General features: G+C 38.2%; 1 protein-coding gene and 2 long non-coding RNA genes across 5 annotated transcripts; 1 reads left to right on the top strand and 2 right to left on the bottom strand.

The window, feature by feature from the left end:
• Window positions 1–740: 740 nt before the first annotated feature.
• Window positions 741–22,943, bottom strand: LOC122989598. Its single transcript, XR_006405114.1, has 4 exons — window positions 22,933–22,943; window positions 5,762–5,770; window positions 5,714–5,724; window positions 741–835 (listed from the first exon to the last, which is right to left on the bottom strand). It is a non-coding gene; the product is annotated as an uncharacterized LOC122989598 (long non-coding RNA).
• Window positions 7,835–14,900, bottom strand: LOC122989596 (regulator of G-protein signaling 4-like). 3 transcript variants are annotated; one of them, XR_006405112.1, is made up of 7 exons: window positions 14,727–14,900; window positions 14,286–14,402; window positions 13,386–13,451; window positions 12,112–12,176; window positions 10,480–10,643; window positions 8,287–9,258; window positions 7,835–8,236 (listed from the first exon to the last, which is right to left on the bottom strand). XR_006405112.1 is itself a non-coding variant. In XM_044362584.1 (6 exons), exons 1-6 carry the CDS (start codon window positions 14,768–14,770, stop codon window positions 9,013–9,015), a joined length of 702 nt encoding a protein of 233 aa, XP_044218519.1. In that variant the 5' UTR covers window positions 14,771–14,900; the 3' UTR covers window positions 7,835–9,012. The 3 variants fall into 3 exon arrangements, 2 of the variants coding, with proteins under 2 accessions (XP_044218519.1, XP_044218520.1); XM_044362584.1 differs by having other exon boundaries at window positions 7,835–9,258; XM_044362585.1 differs by lacking the exon at window positions 13,386–13,451 and having other exon boundaries at window positions 7,835–9,258.
• Window positions 21,554–22,022, top strand: LOC122989597. The gene is made up of 2 exons (XR_006405113.1): window positions 21,554–21,763; window positions 21,870–22,022. It is a non-coding gene; the product is annotated as an uncharacterized LOC122989597 (long non-coding RNA).
• Window positions 22,944–24,648: the final 1,705 nt, after the last annotated feature.

Genomic DNA, 24,648 nt, shown 5'->3' with positions numbered 1-24,648 from the left:
AAGATTGCACTTAATATTCCCCAAAGTCTCATATTCATGTGGTTGGATAATATGATTGAACTGATATGGCGGAGTTCATAAAAAGGCAGGCTCATAGGCCAAAGTCAAGCCATGACTGTGCAATAAAATGTTGTACGTTTTTTTTTATATTTTTCATAAAAAAAGATGTCTGTAGCTACTTTCTGCACGCATATATCTCTATGTTTATGACAACGAACACACGTTGATGATGCAGGAATCCCGAATGCCACAGTACAAGTTTCCTTCCTCAGTCTGTTACTTGTAAATATGACTGAAGAGGCTCAAATAAAGTAGCTATGTATGATGATGCCTCTGTTGTACAAACATTACATAGATTAAGAAACTTTATAAAAAAAAGTATCAACGTTCATATAAATTCATGAAGTTGTTGACCAGCTACTTTACAGTATATCGATGGCCAAAGAGCAAAACCTCCTATCTGAAAAATGCACTTTTTTGAGAAAACTAAAAAAAACTTGTTTTCTTGCAGAATGCTATTTGTTAAGGATACTCAACACATAATACACTGTTTTTGGACTATATTATTATATTACGTGTTAACAATACCGACTAGATATTAATGCCTCGCAAAGTGCAGATAGGAGCTTTTGCACTTGGTGCAAGTTGGAAGAGGTTCTACAAAACGATGCTCTAAATTGTCTAAATTGTGTGACTTTTCTGTCACAACGAAGGGTGGGATTATCTTGCAGACAGACTGAATATGAGCAGCCTTCCTTGTTCTCATCATCCAAAGTGAAATCCGCCAATCAGAAAATTCTGCAGATAGGAGGTTTTGTGCTTTGGCCATCGATATCTAACTATGACTAATGGAAAATGTACAAATTCCCAAGAACAGGCCTGGGTATAAATGTATTTCTTGGTACATACAATTAAAAACCATGTCTTTTCACCATAGACCAATGACTTCAGTGTCACATCCATGCACAAAACAATCAATAGAAACTGCTTCATTGTATAATTCAAAATGTAGTTTTTCAGTGTGTGTTACCCTGATGTGTGGATTCTTTTGGTTTAATATCATAAAATCATTATGCATATGCAAAGTAGAATGTTTACCTTACCAGGAAAACTAAAAATATCACCATCAGGCAAGCTTCTAGCAGTTGCATGTAAGACTGACAAATAAAACCCATTAAACAAAGTCAGAGTGGAACATGTTTATAGGAACTTAGAAGCAACATAGCGGGGACAACAAAATAGATTTTACATACAGATATGGACTCTTACTTGGAAAACTGATATAAATATCCCCTTTATATAAATGCCCCATAAATGCTTAATGAAGTTATTATCACTGCTCACTCACAAGTGTCAAAACACGTCTCGAGGCTGTCACAAACCTTGCACAGATGTTAGCATCAGCACGAACATAAATACAGCACAGTAACAACAAAAAGACTGACACCACAGTGAGATGAATCACTTTAACCCTGTAGTGTTTATTATCTAAACTTCTCTAGACAATAAACCAGAGATCCAGACATGCAGCCCCAGGGATGTATGGACTGTATGTAGTGTGTGTGTGCACGCGCGTGTGTGTTAGTGCTCTACAGATAAGTGGTTTTGCATGCGTCTGCGTGTACGTGCTTCCTTGCACGCATGATCACATTAGAGCACCAGATCCTCCTGTCAGGTTTTAATTAGCAGGCCTCACAGCTGCTTGGCGTTTGGAAGGCAGGAGAGAACATCCAGCGATAAGCAGGTTAGCTGCTGAATGAAGCACCGCTCAGGCCTGAGAGTCAGTGCCTGGACGGACGCTGGTTAGTATAACAGCTGCAGGCGAAAAACAGCACACACACACACACATATATATAGGCCTATAACATAACCCTGAAATGAGATTCTGTGTTTCTATTCTCTAAAATGAAAATGCAATGTGTCCTGTAGTGTTCTGTGTGATCAATAGTGGGAAATCCCTCTGCACACACATGGGCTGTGGAATCAAAACTTGAATGGTCATTACTTCCTCGCTGTGATGGATTTCCTGTTGGAAGAGGATGTTAGGGTGTGTCATGACAGTAATGAAACGATTTAAAGTAAACCAATGGGATATCAGCTTTTAAGAGTGAGGCGCTTCGGTTTGATAGGACAGGCAGAAGGGTGGGGTTGAAGGAAATGGCTTTATTGTTTGGACTTCTTAGTTATACGACTACTTGGACACCATGAGGTCATGTTTTCTAAGAAAGCGCCAGTCCTGGAGCTAATGATCTACTTTTCTTTTTCTGAGTCACACAGATTGTGACTAATCTCACCTTCTGATCAATTTAGTTACTACATGGCATCATTTAAGTCCCCCTCTGCTCAACAGTGTGTTTGCTTGTTGTTACTTCACTGTGATGTTTAAGCTTCACTGTGCACCTGTGGATTATTTGTGACATCAGTTTGGAGCCAATCGTGATCCAGTATGCAACTTTACACAAGTGTGATGTGGAAACTTGAAACTTCATGCACTGAGAATGGACTTTTCAGTGAAAGAGGAGACATCTTGAGTCCAGCAGTCAACTTTTGGAATGTAAAAAATATTTGCATATTTATAGATTCTTCAGATTTTTCAATGAGGGAGAAGAGATGGATGTCCTGTTAAGATTTTCTAACTGGTTAACTGAACTTTTTTATATTAAAATTATATCAGACACACATTATTTTTGCAAGCAGAGTATTTTTATTTGTCTGAAAACATGAAACATATGACCTTTGATGTGTGATACAGCACCTTTGCTCTTGCTCCGTGAAGTTTAATGTTTAATATAGATGTAATAACTTCTTGTGATGTTTGCAAGGTGTTGCTCTTTTTTCAAGCAAAGTGTCCACTATAATACTCTGCATGAGGCCCAGACAGTAGAATTGTTTAATTCTTTGTAGATGTGAAATAATTGTGGAACAAAATGTGGACAGAATTTTAGAGAAGGAAAAATATGGTGTTATTTTGAATGCCAGCATTGAGGAAATCATTTGTTGCTCTCCCATTTTTTCCTTAAATTTTTACATACTGAAGTTTCAGCTTTGTATTAATTGGAGATATTGCAAATTCATTCAACACAGGAGTTCACAAGGAAAGAAACACTGCAGTATTCCAAGATGATTACCCCTATGCTAGCCTTATGTGTAATTATGCCTACATTTGCAATTTTTTGTATATAATGTTATACATTTGTAGTGACAAATATAACCATATAAAGTGTATACTTCATCAACAAACACACATGCACACACGCACACACACACACACACACACACACTGCACAATGCATCAATGCATAACTATGCATCCCAGCACATCTCCATGCATGATATTGGTCTAACAGGACTGGTCTAACTGCATAATGTTGCCCTGAGGCAACAAATGAAAAAAACAGTTTTATATAAATAAAAACCAAATTTGTCTTTAAACAATCAAATATACTTCTTTACATATTCGTGCACATGCATATATTTTTATATAAAGTTATTTGAATTTAAACATGTTAAAAAGTGATATTTTTCTTACCAGTTGCTGGCAGTGTGTCACATGTGACTTTGCTTCCTGCTCCACCCCCAAACAAAAGGTCAAACCCACGTCAACCCCTCATTTAATTGGATACAGAGGTGTCTTGTGATTTTTTTTTTTTTATGTATAGGGGCAGCGTGAGGTCAAAAAGGTGCTTTGTTGCCTGAGGGCAACACCGTGCAATAGAGGGTATGGATTACATAATATGTTATGTATGATAATATTGTAAGATTTATTGGCGTTTTTGCCCTTGTGTTGTTTTCTATTTTTCTAGTCTTTGCTTTGCTTTTGTCACCTGGAGGGTGATGTTTTGAGTTAGTTCAAAGTGCTCATATGGAAATGTTCTGATACTGCCCATATACACCTGATGAAGGTCAGTCCAGCTGTAAGTCACACAGTGTGCAGGAGTTTTTCTCATTGTTTTCAAATCCAACATTCACACAGATAAAAAAGCACATGTGGTCTTCTTACTTTTTGTGTTTAGTGCAACCATCTAGAGATTATTGCATCTCTCTATGACAAACATTTTTTGCACCCAGCCTTAAATATAATACCACATTTTTCTCACCTTTAGAATGTTTTTCATCCTGTTCAAATTTGAGTTTTGAATATCACCACAGAAATATCAGCCATTTTTAGCTCCAGTCCAAAATTTCATGGTTATGGTCCAAATCCTAGCAGCCGACTCCCTAAGAGAGTCCTCTTAACTACTCCTACACGCTCATTCATTTTAGATTACAGATAAGGATTCACACAAGCACGCCAGCTCTAATGGATTTATCACTTTCTTTAATACTCCTGTGGTTTAGCTGCAAACATTCAAGCACACTAAGGCTGTCGAGCTGTACTACATCAGACAGAAGTGAGCCTGTATGTATTCATTCTTTCCATCTATGCATGACTCTTCCTGAAGGAGTCATTTTGTTTGAAAATGCCAAAATATTTGCCTCAGTGATAAAGCTATCCTCCTCTCAAAAAGAATACATTAATCAGCAGTGCAGCATCAGCTCAGCATGCTCAGGATGTTTTCAAAGACTAGCCTATTTTAGGCCTGCATGGAAAAACTCCTGAAGTTCTAATCTGTGTTGAAGGTGGATTATTAACTAAGACTCAAGGTGTTTTTCTTTTCTTTTTTTTTTACAATTTCTGCCTCTAAAAACTATCTAGGTATCCTTGAATCTATTTCTGTGCCTTTACTCAGAAGAGAAGCAGGCAGAAGGAATTAAACGTACAGTAAATATTTAAGCATTTCTGTCCTCTCTTTGGCAGTTAGAGTTAGATGTGCGGAAGATTAGATTTAAGAAAGATTATTTACCGTATAGTTCATCATGCTCCCAAATGTGTTGCCCTTAAATAGGCATGGTGTCAGGCTGCGGCTGTACAGCTGCAGTAAACAGCCTTCATGGAGGTAAATCCAAATAAATAAGTTCACGTGGTAAATCAGTCTTCAACATAGCCAAGACCTAAAATATGAGGACAGATCCCAACCATATTTGATGGAATTGAAAATTGAAAGGCCAAGCTTAAGCTGTGAGAACTGAGCTGTGGCTTTAAAATGTGGAAAAATGTTGGGTTAGTGTAAAGTATAAAACAAAGTCTTACATGTCTGTAATAACATAGTGTTGTAATCTAAAAATGAAAAAAGGTGCTTGAGACATTGCAAACCAGTCTGGTTGGTAATTAACAGCCTGGTGTCACCAAATGGCGTATGGATAACATGCATGTAATTTTGCGTGTAATCACTACGTAATTTTTTGCTTTTTACATGTCATTTCACAATTAAGTCATTAATTCAGTTGCCAAAAGCGACCTGTATTTACATTTGAAGTGACATATTTCAGATGAAGTCAATATAGTGTGATGTTATTTTCTTTTATAAGGTGATTTTGGCTTTTTGGGATGAGGTAGGTTGGGTGGATGGCTAGATAGCAGCAGAACTACTGCTTGAGACTAACTGGATATTTTTACCATCACATTTTTACCGCATTTTACTGATCATTATAACCCAAACCATGATCTTTCCCTAGCTCTAACCAAGTGCTTTTTGTGCCTAAACTTAACCAACGTTAAACACACACAAAACAACATATAACATACAAAAAGTTTAAAATGCGTAGACATGGCACGCAAAATGTCCTTAAATTGAAATTGGCGTGCTATTTATATGCCATCCCATGAGATCACACTGGAACTAACTAACCTGTGTAGTTGTTTTTTGTTCATGTCTTGAACATAAAATGTCTGGATATAAAAAGCTTCCTTTTTGTGTGTCTTGTGATTAGTAGATAATAGATTCTGATGAGATAATCATCTCTAATCTATAGATGTTACGGAATCGCCGCTGGAGTTTGCAGAGACCGTTTTATGTCTGCTGATTATAGATGATTACCATGTGATTACAAGAGGACAGTCTGAATTATGTCAGGAACAGAAGAGAAGTTTGTTCTTTTTTTAAATCACACAATTATTGTCTTTGAATCTTGACATAACAAGTTTTATTATGAGGTAATTCTTGTAATTATGAGAAGTGAAGTTTGAAGTCAAGATCATAAAAAAAGTTAAAATAATGACATTCATGACCTGCTGGAAAGTGAAGAAGGAGGAGAATGAAAAACGTTGTATGGATACCGTATGGATGTGTATTGAAAACTATCTTAAGCAATGTTAGTTGGTCCTCCACTTTGGTCCAGACTTATATATCTCAACAGCTATCTGGCAATACATCAAATGGTAAGATTTATGTTTAATATTGTACATTATCTCTCACAAATAAAATAAAATAAATAAACATTATTTGCTGAGGTGTGATATGGAGCACAACAAGCAAGCAACGCAAACAGATCTGCGTTCCTGCACATGGAGACCGATGATGTGATCGCTGTTAGTCTTTGGAGCCGTTTCTGAACAAACTAACATGCCCAAAACTCTTTTTGGTGAAGGAAGGTGTCACCCAGTTTAACAGTGTGGTTCACTGACGTGTTTTTAATAGTTTTTGGACAACAACAGAGGTCTACGGCACTGAGGAATAAGATATATCAGACTGTGGATACACACTTGTAAGTAAGTCAGTTCATTGTTGTGTGGTGAGATTTGTTGACATTAAGAAAAATACAGAGAATCCAAACCCTTTGACTTTGTCATGAGTATGTTGCATGCTGAGTTCAGCATTTATCACAAAGCACCACTGTGCCTACGTTGCAAAGCATTCGCACCCCACAATCTGCCCCGTTTTAAGGTCCTATTCACAAAAGATTTCGATGATATGCTGGCGCAAACACCCTCGTAAAATTTTGCAACTGGGAGCAATTTACCCTTGTTTTGCATCTGTTTGAGTGAGCAAAGCAATTTCCAGTGTTTCAGGCTTTTGTCCACATTTCAGCACACAGATTAGTCTATAATGAAAACTGCAGAGAACACAAAAGCCTCAAATTGCACATCTTTAATTAACAGAGGTGCGTACACACAGAGCTCTCTGATATAACAAAACAATTTTCATGTATTTTGCTACTTTCACTTCTCTAGTATTTCACATCTATAACATACACATCTACTGAAATGTCAATCAAAATAGGCTATTACAGCTATTAATGTGACTCAGGCAGGTCTGAAATGTGTTACAATAATGTTCAGGTGAATGTATCCGGGGTTTCGCAGAAACATCAGTACTGATGTTCTGTCTGCAGCATCACACAGCAGCTGAACTGATAAGTGCGTCTCCAAACTGAGAAAGAGGCTGTGTGCATTTACGCATGCAGGTAACTTCATTAACACCAGATGGGTCAGGATCTGATGGTTATTAATATTCTGTGTTCTGTTACACATCAGGTCAGCTGTTACACACAGATTCCAGGTTTATACGGTGGAATTGTTTGCAATAAAGAAGCCCCTTAATGTATGGATGAATCCAGAGCTCCATCAGAGCTGTCAGGACATCTCTATTTCTAAGTAGCTGAAAGTCATGCAGTAAAACTATCTGAAGATGCTAATAACTGCACCCTAAATGTGTGTGGCATTAGTGCTGGTGTTTGTGATTTAGACTGTTCACGCAACAAGGCTTAGTTACATAGAAATTTACATCCATGCAAATGGCACAGAGGCACCATGACGTTATTTGCTTAGCAGCACAGTTTGCGGTGCATTTCACCCTCTGTGTGTGCTTTGTGAATTAAATGCTGTCTTTTTGGCTCATTTGCACAGGTTTAGCAGCCACAAAAGCCGTGCAATCCTTTTGTGGATTTGGCTCTTAGTCTAGTTTCAGATGTGCACACTTTCTCAGAGTTCGATGAACCACACGCAGAGTTCTCATTATCCAACATATATCATTTATTCGTGAATAGTCACAGATAGGATATAAATAAAACAGTGACATAATTTAATTAATTTCTACATACAGTATCTAGCCTGCAATCAATCACATTATACATTTTAATAAAACATTTTAGTATGCAAGGCCACCAAAAGATATTAAAGTGAATACACTATTGTGTACCCTGCAGAAACAAACAGTAATAAACATCTGAACAAGACAGTTTAGACTTAGAGGGGATCAATCAAATGAATCACCATGAGTTTCACTATTTCTCCTTATGTTTGGTAACACTGTGGCATGCAATAGGAAATCAATACTGCAATAAAATATAAAGCATGCTTCAAATTCCCACTAGAAATGCACAGAGGCAATATTTGCACAGTGTAGACAGTGTATGTCTGTAGAGCATGGGCAGTCGTTTCCATGACAAAGTTTTGAGATGCTGTACAAATATGTATCAAGTACGCAGTAGAAAGTTAAAATTTTAGCAAATGTAAAGCCTTAAACTGTCTGAGTCAATATGATGGCACTGTTTAAAAGTATGAGTATACTAGATTGCTTACGGCCATAAGTAATTGTCTAATCTTAAAAATAACTTGATAAACTACTTAAAAGATATACAGACAGTCTACATTGTCATTACTCAGATAAAACAAACTGTCAACGCTGTTCCCTTGACCAAATGCAAAATGTTGTTTGAAGGTGTGTCTTTTGGGCAGAGGTAGTTCTGGATTGTTTTCTGTTATGACTATCAATATAACCTGGCCGTGAGCAGGTTATGTTTTGCAGTGAAAACAGAAGCAAAAGCTAAGCATTCATAATGCAAACATTTACACGTCCTGTGTATTTATATTGTACATTAAACTATCAAATGTTTAATCAGTCACTATTAACCATCGAAACACTGAAACATTTAACTTTTTCTAAATGTAATACAGAAAAAAAAAAAAAAAACCCTGCCTTGTATAGTTTGCGAGTCCTTGGGAAGCAGGAGTCAAATTAACAACATTTCACATTAACCTTTAAGTCACCTTTAAGTTACCTTGTAAGTCACCGCGTTTCCCTAAACTCTAAACACTCTCCACAAAACAAACCGATCTTTACCAGTGTCTGTCTGTCATATACGTTTTCAGTCTTTGGCACTTCCTTCTAGCCTTCCCTTCTTTCTTCCTGTTTAGGCGCCGCCTGCTAACGCCTGCCTGTTCTCGGTACAGTCACAGTTACTCTTCTTCTTCTTCATCTGAGCAATGTCGGAGTGTGTCTGAGACAGATCCTGGATCAGTTTGGAGTTGAGGAAACGCCTGTAGGAGTCTTTCTCCATCAAAATGTAGATCATCTTCTGAGCCTCGTTGAAACAAGAGGGGCAGGCGTTCTCCATGTTCTGTCTCGTTTCTTCTCTGGTGGCCGCGTCTAGGTTCACCTTAACATGACACAGGAGGAGAAGAAATGATGGGTTAGGATGCTGAAGACTAAATCTATTGGCATCTCAAGAGCATGACCACTGGGAGGGCAGGGAATGATAGTGCAGATAAACACAGATAAACCTTTCAGACACCACTGAAAATGCCACAGTTGAAAGAAAAAGTGATATAGTTTTTATATAAAAGGGGAAAAAACATCTTTTTTATCCCATAGACTGTAAAGATGGACAATACACCAGCATTTTCTGCTGCTATACAAAAGTGAAACCACAATATCTAGTTTCCAGGAGCTGCTATCTTGCTTGTGTGACATCATTTGCAACCAGAGTCTACGCAATAGAGTCAGGGGAGCAGGATGATTGTCCCGCCCCCGCGATGGAGCAGTAAACCAGCCAAAACCAGTCTGTAACTAGCAGCTACAGCTGGTTGTGAATCACAAATGAAAACTTATATTAGCGTCTTCCTCCAGGGACTGCTGAGGCCTTTTGGCTCATCTTCAGCATCTGATGGAGGTTTGAGAGCGGCTGTCAATCATGACGTTACACCCCCCTTTTTATATCATCAAATGACTAATGAAAAATGAGTACTTAAACAAACATCAGTGTAATAAGAGCTATAATAAGACCTACCTAAACTGATAGAAACCATCTTCAGGGAAAATGTATTTGAAGTGCACTTTGATTTTTTAGTTTGGCCTATGAACCATTTGCTAACATGGAGGGGGCGGAATTTATGACCTATACTACAACCAGCCACCAGGGGGCGATCAAAACATTTTGGCTTCACTTCTGGGGAGCTGTCATGTCGTCTATCTTTATATTCTTTACATTACAATCTTTAAATCCAAAGACATAAACTGAGTTGGGATCCAAATTTCTTTCATCCATGATGAACATCCAACTTAGAGTTAGAGTTTTAGTCTTTAATCAGGCAGCTAACCGAATTGTCATCAGTATAGCAGTGTTATTCATGCGTGTATTCACAGCTTTGTGAAGTATTTAATTAAGCATTCACTGCACTGAAGGAGAATATGCACTTGCATTAATAAGATTTACAGCAATGCCTTTGAAGTGTGTTTCAAAGGCATTCTTTTCTCCTTTTCATCACCTTTGCTATCCAATCCTCTCTATCTCCCTAATTACAAATCCATCCTTAATATCGTTACATTTTCTCATACTTTACAAGCTCGCTGACAGTTCGGTACAGACAAGACTCATTACCTCATTAGGAGAATCAGCCTCAACGTATTGCTGGTAGATCTGCTTGGCTCTGGTCGCCAACTTTGAAGTCGTGCTCTTCTTGTAGTCCTCGCAGGCGAGCCAGAAGTCAATGTTCTCCTCGCTAAACTCTGATTTCAGGAAGCTGGTGAAGACCGTACGACCCGCTGAAACAAAGAGAAAACAGAGAGACATTAATATCCTGTGCACCTTATAGACCTTTGAGTAATTACAGTTAAGAATCATAACATAACCAGAAAGCTCAGACTCAACAATGCCTTTTTATGCTTTGTGTCTTTAGATTTGACAGGACTTTGGCTGGATTTTCTGGCTGTAGAAATTTGTTAGAATATTGAGCAATCGATGCAAAGAGTACTTCCAATTTATTTATCCTCCTACAAGAGAAAATAAACACAGCATGGAGAGAATCCGGGAAGCATGAAACCACTGTAATTATTCTGAACCATTATATTCATCAAAAAGATAATAATACTGTCAAACCTAGCAGCAATAATTGCATCCTGATGATTTTAGATACACAAGACAAATTAGTGTTTTTCTATTAAGCAAACCAGCCATCCGAAATCCTACATGACTAACAGAACAGAACAGAACGACATACGGGGGAGACAACTGAAGCCAAGATGAGATTAAAAAAAAAAAAAGAAAGGAAAAAACGATTGGAGATATAAAAAAAGCTGACAGATGAAGTCAGAAAGGCAGAAGGAAGACATGATGATGATGTTGGAGTTCAGTGGATAAGGTCATGGAACGTAGCAGGTCAGAACTCAGCTGGTTCCCGCAAGGCCATTGCTCCCCTTTTGTGTCCAATCACACTCACACACACACACACACACACAAACACGCACACACTGCAATTCAATTCTCAGGGGGCTTATACACACACATACAGAGACATACACACTCGGCACTGGTCAGCATGCCCTGAGGGGCTGTTCGGTAGTGCCTCGAGACACGTAGCAGAAGACCAGAGCATGAGAAAGTGTTGTATGTGTGTAGGTTTGTGTGTGTGTGTTCCAGCCTCTTAACTTTTCCATATACATCATGATCACAGCGTATCAGAACAGGATGATGCTTCTTAATTAGCACCAGTATAAAACCAACACTGTCAATAGGTCATGAATTGACTGTATTTTATGTAATTTGTCTTAAATTGTTGCAATTAAATACCTTGTCAATTTTATAAAAGAATTACTGACATTAACCAGCTTTTTTAAGACTTTATTTCATATTTATATTTAATAATTTACTTAATGTTTTCATCTTGTGTCTTTCAATGAGTGGAAAAGATTGAGCACTCACTATTGAGATCACCAAAACCTTTCCGGCGAGCAATAGCAAAGAATGTGAAGGTCAAAGCCTTGTCTGATAATATTCCCATGATTACAGTCCCATCATATCACATGAGAACATTCATATTTAGTTTTTTTTTTTTTATAAACCCCCCGAGAGAGATTCCGCTGGAGTTCTAATGAGTCAAGCATCCGCCTGACAGTTAGGATCAGTATTATTAGTATCAGACAAGGTCCGTTGGGTTTGCTTTGAATTTGAACGTTAGCTTTGTTCCTGTTTCGGTGACATGTTTCAGGTGTGAATCTTTAATGTGACACTCACTCTCGCTGTTCATCACGTGGCTGAAAGACTCCTTCCATTTCTCTACCTCAGCTGCAGTAGGCACCCTGAAACACAGACAAAAAAACCATTTTTCTTAATGAGGTTGTACAGACTTCGCATTGAGAATTTTACAGAAAAGATGCAATTTTGATGCATGAAACTATTGCATGCATGTAACCAATGAATAACACTGCACAGGGATGCGCAAAATTTGTGTTGATGGTGTGTTTGGTTTGGTCTCATTTAACAGTCAATCACCAGAAGCATGTATTTCCATACATTATTTTGCATAAAACTGTTTATGTGGTTGTATAATAGTAATAATAATAATAATAACTTTTGTAGCTTTACTTCCTCCACCTATTAGGTGCAGATACCAAGCTGCTGTCTTGCTGCCATCCCACTCAAATTAAAAAATCTGTATTTAAAATATTGTTTTCTGATTTCCATCATAATAAGACAGCTTTGTAGGGAGGTTTTTTCCTTTTGTTCTAAGATGAGCATCCAGATGCTTGCTGCAGTGACCAATAATGGCAGTAAATCTAATCATACCAGCCTGCGTCATGTGACATTAACACAGCAGTAATATCAATAAATGCAATAATCCTTCCTTAAAGATTGCATCATCACCATGCAAACATCTGAAATAATGACAATAATCAATACTTGTTATCCCAATGAGAGAGGATATACTGTATATTCATTGCACTACAATAAAACACGTCACATATGTTTTACAGCATGTCTGTGTTGTGAATGGAATGAGTGATATTGCAGGAGAGCTGAATATTGATAATCTATAAGTGTATCTGAATGAGTTATATGTTGCTGAAAGGGAAAGGTCAGGGTAAGTGTTATTGATGTTAACCTGCTCATAAAGACCAATCAGAGGCATCCTGAGGAAACACAGCCTGAGGACGGGTCATTGAGTCCCAAATAAGATATAACGTGTTCTTCAGCAAATGTGATTAAATCTCTAAATTTAAAGGGAAACTTAGGTATTTTTCAACCTGAACCCTATTTTCCCATCTTTTTGTGTCTAAGTGACTAATAGAGTCAATAACTTGTGAAATTGATCCGGTATTGAGCGAGAGCGCTGCAGCCGACAGCTACAAAACAGGCTGCAATGTAATCCAACGGGGCAAAAAGCACATTGTCAATCTACTTCCATTAAAAGTGTTTGTTTTTGTCACTGAAAGGCTCAGATTGTTATTATAAGTGCCTGATAACATTGTGGAAGGGACCATACAGAGAAATAAAACTTTTTTCTTTACCTTTTGCTTGATCCGGTCTGTTTGTTATTGTGTCTAACCGAGTCTCGCTCAGGGAGAAGTCTTGTTCTGGAATGAGATGGGAAAACAGGGTCCAGGTTGAAAAAGTTTCCCTTTAACCATCCACAGTAATAGTAATTAAAGTAACATCAATTAAGGCTTTATAAATCTTCTCTATGGTGACACAAACGAACAGCTGCGGTGCAATTACACGCCTGAAATGAGATACAGGCTGTTTTCAAAACAAAACAAAGCACCACTGAACCAAAAAAAAATCAAAAACTCAAGTAGGAAATGATCTATTCCCCAATAAATGAAATAACTTATCACAAGTGCTTCAATTCAAGCTCTCTCTCTCCACAGTAGCCCATTCATCTCTTTTGTCATCACCCTTTCAAATAATTAATGTAGAAACGTCAAAATTTTAGTTTGGGGCCAAACAATGTGACTTGTGTCCAAAACTGAGCAAGAATGAAAGTAATGGGTTTGGAAGCATAATCAGGGTGAATAAAAGGCATTTAGATTGATGAAAACTGGCTTCATACACTCATATTAAAGTTCCCTCCTATGATGATTAATGAATAATTTGTTTATTATAAAGCAGTACTTATTTTATTACAAAGAAAATCTTTTTATCCTCTTAGTGGTTGCTTATACATTCACCTCCATCATACTTCCTGACTTTTTCCCTTTAGACTTCCAGCTGGAAATACAATACACAAATCCCTTTTAATGAAATAAAAACAGAGCTTCATTCAAAGCTTTAATCATAATCTTTGTGAATGTGCTTTAATTGGGTTTTTTTTAACTCCTGGATGAGCAACTTGAAGTCAGATCTATAGAATAAACACAAACCGGAACAAATATTTCATCCGCATGAACTAACAGATTAGTTCTTCTGACCTCTTTGCGGCGGCAGCGGCAGCAGCAGCAGTCTTCTCTTTCATCTGCTTCTGATCCGCTGCTTGGGGTTCAGGCTTTTGAAGTAAGAAACTTATTTTGTGCTTGATGTCTTTGGCACTGCGGAGAAGGCAGATGAGAGGACAGTGAGTGAAAAGCAGTCAGAGGATTTCAGTTTGTTTGCATTAATAATATTTGTGCAAAGACTTGTATGAAGATCTACTTTATGTGAACAACTGCCAACTGGTTCCTCTTTTTCTTTATTTTAACTGCTGATTTCAGTTAACTGTCCGGTTTGAAACATCAAGTATCAATAAAAAGATGAAGCGGATGGAATCAGCGTGTACATGGATAGTTTCAGATATCAAAAACAACATTTTATTACGTTTGCATAAATATAATAAAAGCTTGATCCACCTGTTGTTCAAAGTATTTCAGTCTTACCTTTTCAAGCATGTTGCTGGTAGTGTTGCAAGTCCTTTACACATGGTGGAATGTCAGAAGATCCAAAGTCAGTGTTGTTGTTGTAAATGTGTGGCAACAGTGTGATTGCAAGCAGCAGCAGTGTCTTTATAATGTAGCAGTGGTCTTCAGTATTAGACAGCAAGCTGCTGATGTCTCCACCCCCAGCAGTGGTTTTATACCTCCACAGTGCACACGGAGGGAAAACTGACCAATCACACCAGACAGGGAGAGAGAACGATAGAGAGAGAGAGAGAGAGAGAGAGAGAGAGAGAGGGTGAGGAAACGAGGGGAAATGTACAGCAGATGGGATTGTGTTTAACCCAAACAAAAGGTGTTTTCCACTTAGGGAGGCGCGTCAAGCATTTGAGGAATTACTGAAGTCATCCCTCTCTGGGAAAAAAACAGAGAGCTGTGTCAAACTGAGCGTAGATAAAACCCACACTTGGATACTGTTACTGATCTGTGTTTTCAATGAATTTAATGAGTTGTAATTTGTCTTTACTGGTGGATAATGACATACAGCAGTTGACACTTTACGGTCAAGCAAGCGATAAAACCTAACGATGCTCGGTCACCACTCGATTCCATACTAACTGTATACAGCATAATCTATACTAACTCTCATAGTGCACTAATTGTTGTACCTTTCTGCTTTGCACTGACAGGAAATCACGTCGTATGTGTGCAGACAGACATCAATCAAACCGCGATTTCGTTATGCTAACTGACAGTTAAACTTCAGAAAGAATCAAAAAATGATTTTTTTTATAAAATTATAATTCTTTTCATATTTTGTTTACTCTAAATGTTGCTGGAGCTGTCTCACCATGATCAACAATTTGTTTTAATGTTTTACAGCTGTGAGTAGTCTATCCATGCTCTATGTGCATTGCATTGTAGGATAATAATGTCAATCAACAGCACTCTAATCAAGCAGATTTATAATATGTCCCAATTCTATACTAGATACTGCGATGTGTTCAACATTGTATACTAATAGCCACAGTATTCTGTTTTTAGAGCTACTGTTGTATGCTGAAAACCACTGCTGGGGAACCAGAGTCATCTATCACCTAGAAGTAAACAGCCAGTTGGATGATGGAGAGCATTAACACAGACAGGTCTGTGTTTAGGAATCATGAACTGAAATGGTTTATCCAACAAAAAGGTCTCAAATCAGTCCCGAGGCGCAGCGTGTCAATCAGAGGATAAAAGCATCAGTCTCAGAGTAAACTGTAATTACCGAAGCACAGTCCAGTCCAAGCAGCAGCGATCTCATTACAAACAGAATCAGCCCAATGAAGTTTTCATACCGCAGTTTCATTTCAAACTTTGTACGCATGTGCCCTCATCGAAACTAAAAAAAAAACACTTTGAAACAGACTTTGTTTTTAGCCATATTTTAGCCCACCTGTTGCCCATTTACCAGCAACACTAAAAATGCAAGACAAATAATAGAGGATGCCCTGAGGAAAAGGAAAAACACTGTTTGGCAAAAATATTAACTCAAGTTCCACCAACAAGCTTTTTCCAGAGTGTTTGCTCAGTTGTCATCATCCATGACAACTGAGTTAATTTCCGTTCCCTGAAGACTTGAAGAGGTGTTCGATAGCTGCAGAAAAAGCTGGTAAATGATTCCAAGGTGAAGAATGAACTTTCACCATCAATTAAAAAGACGTCCAATTCAACCATACTAAAAAAAAATGCAGGTTTAGTTTCAGAATAGGAACAAAACAAAAAAAAATATGTCACAAAAATACTTTCAGATGAAAGTGACACAAATGTCACAAACATTTTTATCTTTCAAAACAGTTTATACTGTCTCTAGAAGCATTTTCAGCACTCACAGCCCAATGTTTTGATTAAAACCGAAGCCAATCTCCTCCATTAGACATGCATGAGATGGATGACTTAAAAACATGGCTGAAACTCCTTAAATTCAGGCTGTAAAGGGTAACGTTGGGGCCTTTGGTTCAGCACACAAAGTCTGTTCACATCCTGTCTGCTACTGACCGTGATCTTTCCTAAGATAACCAAACCAAAGAGGCACTGACAAACAATGTCGTTCTGATGAGAGGGGAGCCAAATCAGAAAGCATTCATTTTAAAAAACAGTGACAATCTTGTTTTAACTTTAGGTTGGAGGACTGAGAAACAATCTTTAAACAAAGTTGTTATGAAGCTCTTGTATGACAAAAGTACTATAAAACATTATTACCACAAATCATAAAAAATGGTCACATAACTGCCACCGTCTGTAATATACAGTTACATGCTTAACTGGGATGTTTTCACTTCCCAGTTTCCACAGTTTACACCTGCAGAAAGTTTCTGCACGGCAACACTGTGAGGAAAACAAATCACCTGCAGGGAGAGGCAGGTAGACCAAGAGTGTAAAATCTTCCATGTTTGGGTGTTAGTTTTCAGTACGCATTTAATAATCTTGTTTTGTCGGGTTTTTTAAATCTGATTTTCAGTATGAATTAAATTTTAAATTGATAAGCTGCAATTTAGCCTCATCATTGTTTTGAATTAGGCGGCAATTGAATTTTATCTTCAGATCATTATCCTATAATATATAACTGACTCAACATCTGCAGCCTCACTCCCAGATAATAGAAATGAGATTAAAGGGAAACTTCTGTATTTTTCAACCTCTTTTTGTGTCTTAAGTGACTTATGGGGACAACAGTTTTTGAAATTGGTCCAGTATTGAGTGAGAGAGCTTCAGCCAGCAGCCGCAAAACAGGCTGCAATGTAATCCTTTGGGGTGATAGAGCCCCGTCAGATTGTTATTATAAGTGGCTGACAACATTATGGAAAGGACTGTACAGAGCAATAGAACGTTTTTCTTTACCTTTCGCCTGATCCTGTCTGTTTGTTATTGTATCTAACCAAGTCTCGCTCAAGGAGAAGTCTCGTTCTGAAATCTCATGAGAGTTGAGTTGTTGTTGAAACCTGTTCGGTAACACTAAGCTAAGCTTTCTGTTCTCCACCGGCACTCCTCTCTCTCCAACTCTGTCACGGCTGAATATTTCCGTTTAAGCAATAGGTGAGCAGATGAAAGGTCAAAGTCTAAATGACAACCTTCTGATAAATGCATGCATGAAAATAAGCATCACCTCCATCTTTCCCTCTCTTTGCCCTTTTGGCACCTCTTTTACACATGACCTCATATCTGAATCTTTAGCCTTGATGAACATATTTTTCCTTTTATCTGATGCCTAAAAGCAGCTTGGATTCTTTTCTCTAAGTGATCTAAGAGCAGCTGAAGTACCTTTCTGATTTGTAACTAACATATGTGGACATTTAAGACATGGAGGACTGCCAAAGGTTTCCTTTTAAAAGAATAATGAATTCAAACGGTGTGGCCAATTTTTTTTTTTTTTTTTTTAAATTACGACAATTTGAGAGGAGGTCATGATGGTTGTTTGGACATTTGGGTGAATGCCCTTCTGAATAATAAATGTGTTGGCTCCTCATCATCTTCTTCTCAAACCACTTTTCATCAAAAGAAAAAAAAAAGCAACTTAACATATAAAATGAAAATAGCATAGGCTACACTCATGTCCTACAAATTATAGCAATAGCTATAACTGACATTTTCAGTTAGATATCTTTGTGCGTGTGGAAACTAAAATGGTTCAGATATGGTTTACGTCAGACAATTAACCTAACGCGATTAGAGTAACAAGGACAAAGTCTACGTAGTATGGCATATGACTGAAGTAGCTGTGATGTCACTTACAGGACTTATCCAAAAACACATAACATTTAAAACTGATTGATGTGTTTACAACACAGTATTGCAGTCTAAACATAAAGCTGCACTTATCAATGTTTTTATATTTGCAGTAGATGAAATGATATCATATAACGCCAGCTTTGCAGTGCCTCTAAGCTGCACAGAGCGTTTAACCATTTCTTGGCTCACCGTTTCGGTTTTATGACTTGAGGTTTTACTGTTCAGTTCAGTCTCATCTTGCCAGCAGCAGCAGCAGCAGCAGCAGCAGGCAGCTGTCTTCAGTGGAATACCTCTGATAAACCCGTTGACCTGCCCAGCACCAAACACAAGCTGGTGAACGTTGTGGAGCATTTACGTAGCAACAGAAGTGCCAGATATTTCACTCTGGTGTTAGTGGAGACCAAAACAAAGCTAAATGTAGAGTGGATATTTGGAAATATTTGCAAACACATTCCCCAGAGCAAATTTATAAGGTGATAATATGTCTCCGCAGCTTGTTCCGCCGCCCCAAGCGCCCAAACAATGACATCATTACATTTTATTTCTTTTTATGCTTCATTCACAGATGAAAAAATACAGCAGAGTGGAAGAACTTAGAGTAATTAATACATTTTTATTAGCATACTGTCACCAAGGTACAAGGTGTAACATCAAATTTTTTGCAGACAAACAGCTGTCAACATCAGCATAAGCCAAGCATAAATAAAGCTTTACAAACATTTATGTTAATTGCCTAATACAGCAATTTTTTTTTTTTTTTCATGCAAGACTACCACATTTTGTTTTTCCAATATGGTTTTTAAAACAAGGGTTGTGGGTCAGATAAAAGAGGTCTATTTGTTTCCTGTCAACGAGGGATTGATTATGAATTTTGCCTTGCAATCTCCTGTTGCTAACCGGCACTTATCCAGACAGCAGGATATGATTAAAGCACCAGAGGCCAGCTTTAACAGCAGTAAGGTGATGATGGCTCAGTGTGTGTTCCTGGTACACACATACACACACATACATTGCACCTGAGAAGCCAGCCCCTTCTCTCAACAGGCCTTTTCAAACTCATCATGTGCAGCAGCAGCATCAGACTGAATGTGCAGGCGAGGTGTTAGGTAAGACCTGTTGAAGGACAATTTGCAAAGATGAAATACAAACATGAAGCTTAGAGAAAATGTAATCAAGATAAAAAGTTAAAAGGAGACAGCAGGTATACCGGTTTATGTACACAATCCCCGAATTATTCAGAAGGGATTGTGCACACCTCATGTGTGTATGAAATCCTTCATGAACAATTTGATATCAGTATAAATGTTTGCTTAAGAAGAAAAGACCATTTCTCTTCTATGACTTGCCATACAAAAAGTCTGCTATGTATGGTCACTACATGCCACAATACTACAATTTGTACAGAGCAAACAACTCACTGTTGCAGGTTTTTCTTGGAGCCTTTCCAGCGAGGGAACTGAAACTGTATTGATCTGTCTGTCTCTGGGGAGCGTTATTCACTAGATTATGACATCGGTTTGGTTTTATTCTAGTCATAAAACAACCTACACATAACACACTTTTCCACATATTCACCAAAAAAAACAACAAAAACACACATATCCAAGCCATAAACATAAAACAGGCAGGCAGAAACATAAAATACACTAAATAAAACAAACTGTAAACAGCACATAAAACCAGCTAAGCGTTATGCTTGAAACTGAAGCATGATACAGGATAAAAACACTTATTTCTACAGTGATCCTGCTACATTACTGACTGAAAGCTTTGACATGTAGATAAGTTAGATACTCATTATACAAGTTGTATATTTTTACTAAAATACTTAATACATTCACCTGCCTCTCCTCTTTCTATTTCTTTTTTTTTTTTTTACACATTATACTGTTGACATATTGATACAGAGCAAAACAGGAAGTGCTAAGTTGAAAGGGTTGCTTGATGAAAGACCAGCTCATCATTTATTAGCAAGATATGTCATGCTTGGACAACTTGGATTGACCAAAATATATTTGTTTATTCATTGATTAGTTATTAAAAACATAATAATAATCTGGGCAGAATCACATTTACGTATGAATATATTTAGCTAATTAGTTTTGCTGGAAGTAAATCTGCGAGGAAATGTTTCTGCTGCTCTAAATCCACATTTTTTAAATCCAGCAACAGAGTGAGCTGTTGTGGGCCAAGCTGAAAAGACACACTGACTATGTTTGCATGCACAAAATATTCAATTTTTTGCCCTTATTCTGAAAAAGACAATATTCCTACTAAGCTGTTTACATGGCTAATGAAAATGAATATTCCTGTTTACATGCAGAGGGTTTTCAGGGTTTCTCTCTGCTCCATTGAGAACAGGAATCACAAGATCTCCGCAGGCACTGAAGTTAACCAGTGAGGTGAAAAACATTCGTGAACTGCTGTCTGATATTTATAAGTGATATGGATGAGTGACGTTGTAAAATTTATAGTTACAGGCACATCCAGTACCCAGTGGGTTGTCCCATGATGTTTACGTCACTGTTGAGTGTTTTTGGTGCATCATCACCGTCAGTCAGGATAATAATCAAACCCCTCCGTCCCCCGTCATGGAGAAGCCGCGCTCTGTTTTTTCCAGCCCACCCACAACAGCTCTCCGCTCTCTCCTCTCGTTCCTCTCCTCTGTCTGACTTCCTGTTCCAGCATATGTCATTTTCCCTGTGCAAGGGGTAAACAGGCAAGAGGTCGTGTGTCGCAAACTGCGCTAAAGTTCAGAATGTGCTGTAAACATGTCCAAATAATGCTCCTAAAACCAGAATAATACTGGCATATCCCACATGTCTTAATTGGAAAATGCTGCTTTCGGAATAAGGTCTGATTTGGACTATCCAAATGGAATATGCTGTTCACATGACCCGTATCAAATTCAGAATATTGTTATATTCAGAATAATAGTGGAATATTATCATTATTTGCATGTAACTGTACCCACTGCATCATGGCCTTGCCGCTGTCTCTCCTTTTGTTTTCCTTTGTTTCCCCAGTTTGTCTGTTTGTGTGTGTGCTTGTGTGTGCATGTGTGTGTGTGTGTGTGTGTGTGTGAGAGAGAGAGAGTGTGTGTGTGTGCATGTGTGTGTTCTTGCTGCCGACCTGCTTTCCACACACCTACCAGCAATTAGCTCATCACCTCCTCAGAAAACACAACTGTCATGCATCAACTAATCACCTCTCCAGGATATCTACCCTGGCATTCTCCTACTCTTTGCCAGACTGTTGTTTCTGCCAGTGTGGTAACTATACCTCTCTTTGCAAGTTGATTTTTTTTTTTTTTTTTTTTTGTTAAGTTCCTCGTGTTTTTGCAACTGGGTTAATGTCTGTTTGTCCTCTGTGCTTCAGGATCCTCGCCAGTTTGCCTGCCTGCGTGTTTATTCTCCCTCATTACCTGCCTGCGTGTTTATTCTCCTCCACCTCGCCATCTCCGTTCCTCCTTGTCAGCCAACCCCAGTCATCTCAACATCTTCTGAAGAACAATAAATCTGTGAAGCATCATCTGCCTCTGAGTCTGTCTTCTGCACTTAGGTCCACTAGTAAACTAATCTTGATGCACTGACCCACCAATAAACCCTTATACCTATACAACAAAATAGGTCAATTGCTTCCAAAATGATCCATATTACTGTTTAAAAAAAGATTCACATGAGCATATATCCAATCTGCCACCTCTATAGTTAAACTCAGGTTAGGTAAAGGTTGTCTTAATTGTTAAAGGGGACATATCATGCACATTTTACATAGTTTATATTTATATTCTTGGGCTGTAGTGGAATATATGTGTATGATTTACAATTCAAAAATCTCCTTATTTATCTTTTACTGGCCCTGTATGCAGTGCCTCAGTTCAGCATCTGTCTGAAACAGGCTGTTTTAGCTCCTGTCTCTTTAAGGCCGATTAGCCCACTGTGTTCTGATTGGTTAGCTTTGGCTCAGGAGGCTAGTTTAACAAACAGTAGTAATAGGATTTTGCTTCTTTTTCTTGTTCTTTACTCAGAATGGAAACTTCTCCAATACATGTTCAAGCCTGAATCCGATCTGAAATTTGTGAAGCGAGTAACTTCAGCAACTACCTTAGCAACAAGGCTACTAAACGGACAGCCATTGGTGGGCATGCATGAGCAATCTGATGTCATCACAAGGAGGAAATAGATGCAAACGAAGCATTCAAGCAGGCTGAAGCCCTGGTTTTTGACTGTCAGGGAGACTTTTTATATATATTCACCTCAAGTTTTGGACCATTGACCATGTTTAACAGACATCCAACATCATAACAGTATACAATTAACAGAAAATCACAAAAAGCATGATATGTCCCCTTTAAAGAAACCACAGTTGGCAGCTGCAGTCTGACTGCAAGAGGATTTCATGATGCTCGCTCAGTATGAAAGAAGGTAACTGAGGCAACGGTGTTAGCCACCAAAACTAATTTCACTCCTCATTTCCCCTTCTATATTTAACATGCATCTCTATTATTCCTAACCATCAATCACCAACTGTTAAATTGTTGTACCCACCGAGTTACCTCAGAATACCCTTGTCTGTAAGTCACGTAATGGGAATTAGCGTCCGGTGTTGACGGTGTCTATACAGATTCAGAACAGAAATCCTTCTCTTCCATTTTGTGTGGTTTTGTGCAAGTTCTGTTTCCATAGCAAAACATTACAGCTGATCTCGTGACTCTTGTTTTGACCCAAACAAGAGTGAACGAGATTAGCAGCCTTTCAAGTTATTTTGGGCGAAGGGTTATTAGGAAAGCAATCATCTGAGATTAAAAAACAGTGTTTAATGCATGCGGGCGTGAGGCATGTCACGTTCACAATTCTTTTAATGACTTCAAAGTTGAAGAGGCAGCATCAGGGCACTGAAGATAGACCATCATAAACCACACCGAGTGACAGGACAGCCTTGGTAAAGTGGCATAGTTTCAATAACTTATTCCACTCATGCCTCTCCTCATCCTCACTGATCCCACAGCTCCTCAGAGGAGGAACAGCAGAGCATCCATAAGCCGTCTACTTCATTCCCATTCCCATTCCCATTCCCATTCCATTCAGGTAGGTAGAGGAAAGTTAGCGAAGGCAACCTGATCTCACAGAAATACATGAAACGACCATGACCTCTTAACACCATTTTCTATGGTTGTGGCACGTAATGTGTTAAAATTACTTGCTGATACCACAGAAACAATGCCAGTGGAAAGTCAATTAGGATCCTTTGGCATGTAGACACACGAATTACCTAGTTTTATCATCATTAGACTGAATTTATTATAGTGCCTTGAGTAACGTTTATTTTTGTTCTCTAAAACATTTTGATATGAGGTAGGTTTCAAGGAATGTCAGAGCTTCAGCTGTGGCAAATAGATTGTTCCCTTTATTTTACGTTATTAAAACGGCAATTATATCCCCCCTTTATCATTTTCCCCATGATGATGATGATGATAATGATAATTTAAAAAATGATGATGGTAATGATTGTGAAGACCACTTCCCCCACATAGGAATTTGAAATTTGTTAACTATGATGGAAATGCTCACCCATGGTTAACATGACTTTTTGCTTTTATTATGAAATTGCATATAATTCAGTTTGATATGATCATCATCACCATCATATGTGTTAAACAAATATTTGCAGCTGCATGTACATTGTTGCAAAGCTGATATACATTTTTTTTTTCAAATTTATTTTCTTTCATAACAATAATATGAAATGAATCAGAAGAAGATAATTACTTATAAGATTCAGTCATTACCATGGCAACATCATGTGTCGCACGCTTCTTACCCGTAATCACTGCACTTTCATAACAACTGCTCCAGCCGTTCATCGACTCCAACCCGACTGCGGCGCAATAAGACGCTTTGAGCATCAGTCCCATTGGAGAGCCAAGCATGTAACATTCATAATTCTTTTAATGCCTTCAAAGGTGAAGAGAAGTCAAGGCAGCATCGGGGCGCTGAGTATGGACCCTCATAAACCACACCGAGTGACAGGGAACAGCCTTGGTGAAATGGCTTATTTTCAATAAATTATCCCACTCATACCTCTCCTCATGCCCACTGATCCCACAGCTCCTCAGAGAAGGGACAGCAGAGCAAGCATAAGCCATTTACTTCAT

Source organism: Thunnus albacares, chromosome 9 (genome assembly GCF_914725855.1).
Source record: "Thunnus albacares chromosome 9, fThuAlb1.1, whole genome shotgun sequence".
NCBI lineage: Eukaryota > Metazoa > Chordata > Actinopteri > Scombriformes > Scombridae > Thunnus > Thunnus albacares.
Note: the sequence above shows the minus strand (reverse complement) of the source record. Positions and strands in the feature narration are given on the sequence as shown.

Coding starts and splice junctions, on each gene's coding strand:
- LOC122989596 (XM_044362584.1), bottom strand. CDS start 14,770: ATGTGTAAAGGACTTGCAACACTACCAGCAACATGCTTGAAAAG. Junction 14,403..14,726: donor CCAGCAACATGCTTGAAAAG/GTAAGACTGAAA, acceptor CCTTCTCCGCAG/TGCCAAAGACATCAAGCACA. Junction 10,644..12,111: donor CCACGTGATGAACAGCGAGA/GTGAGTGTCACA, acceptor TCTTTGTTTCAG/CGGGTCGTACGGTCTTCACC.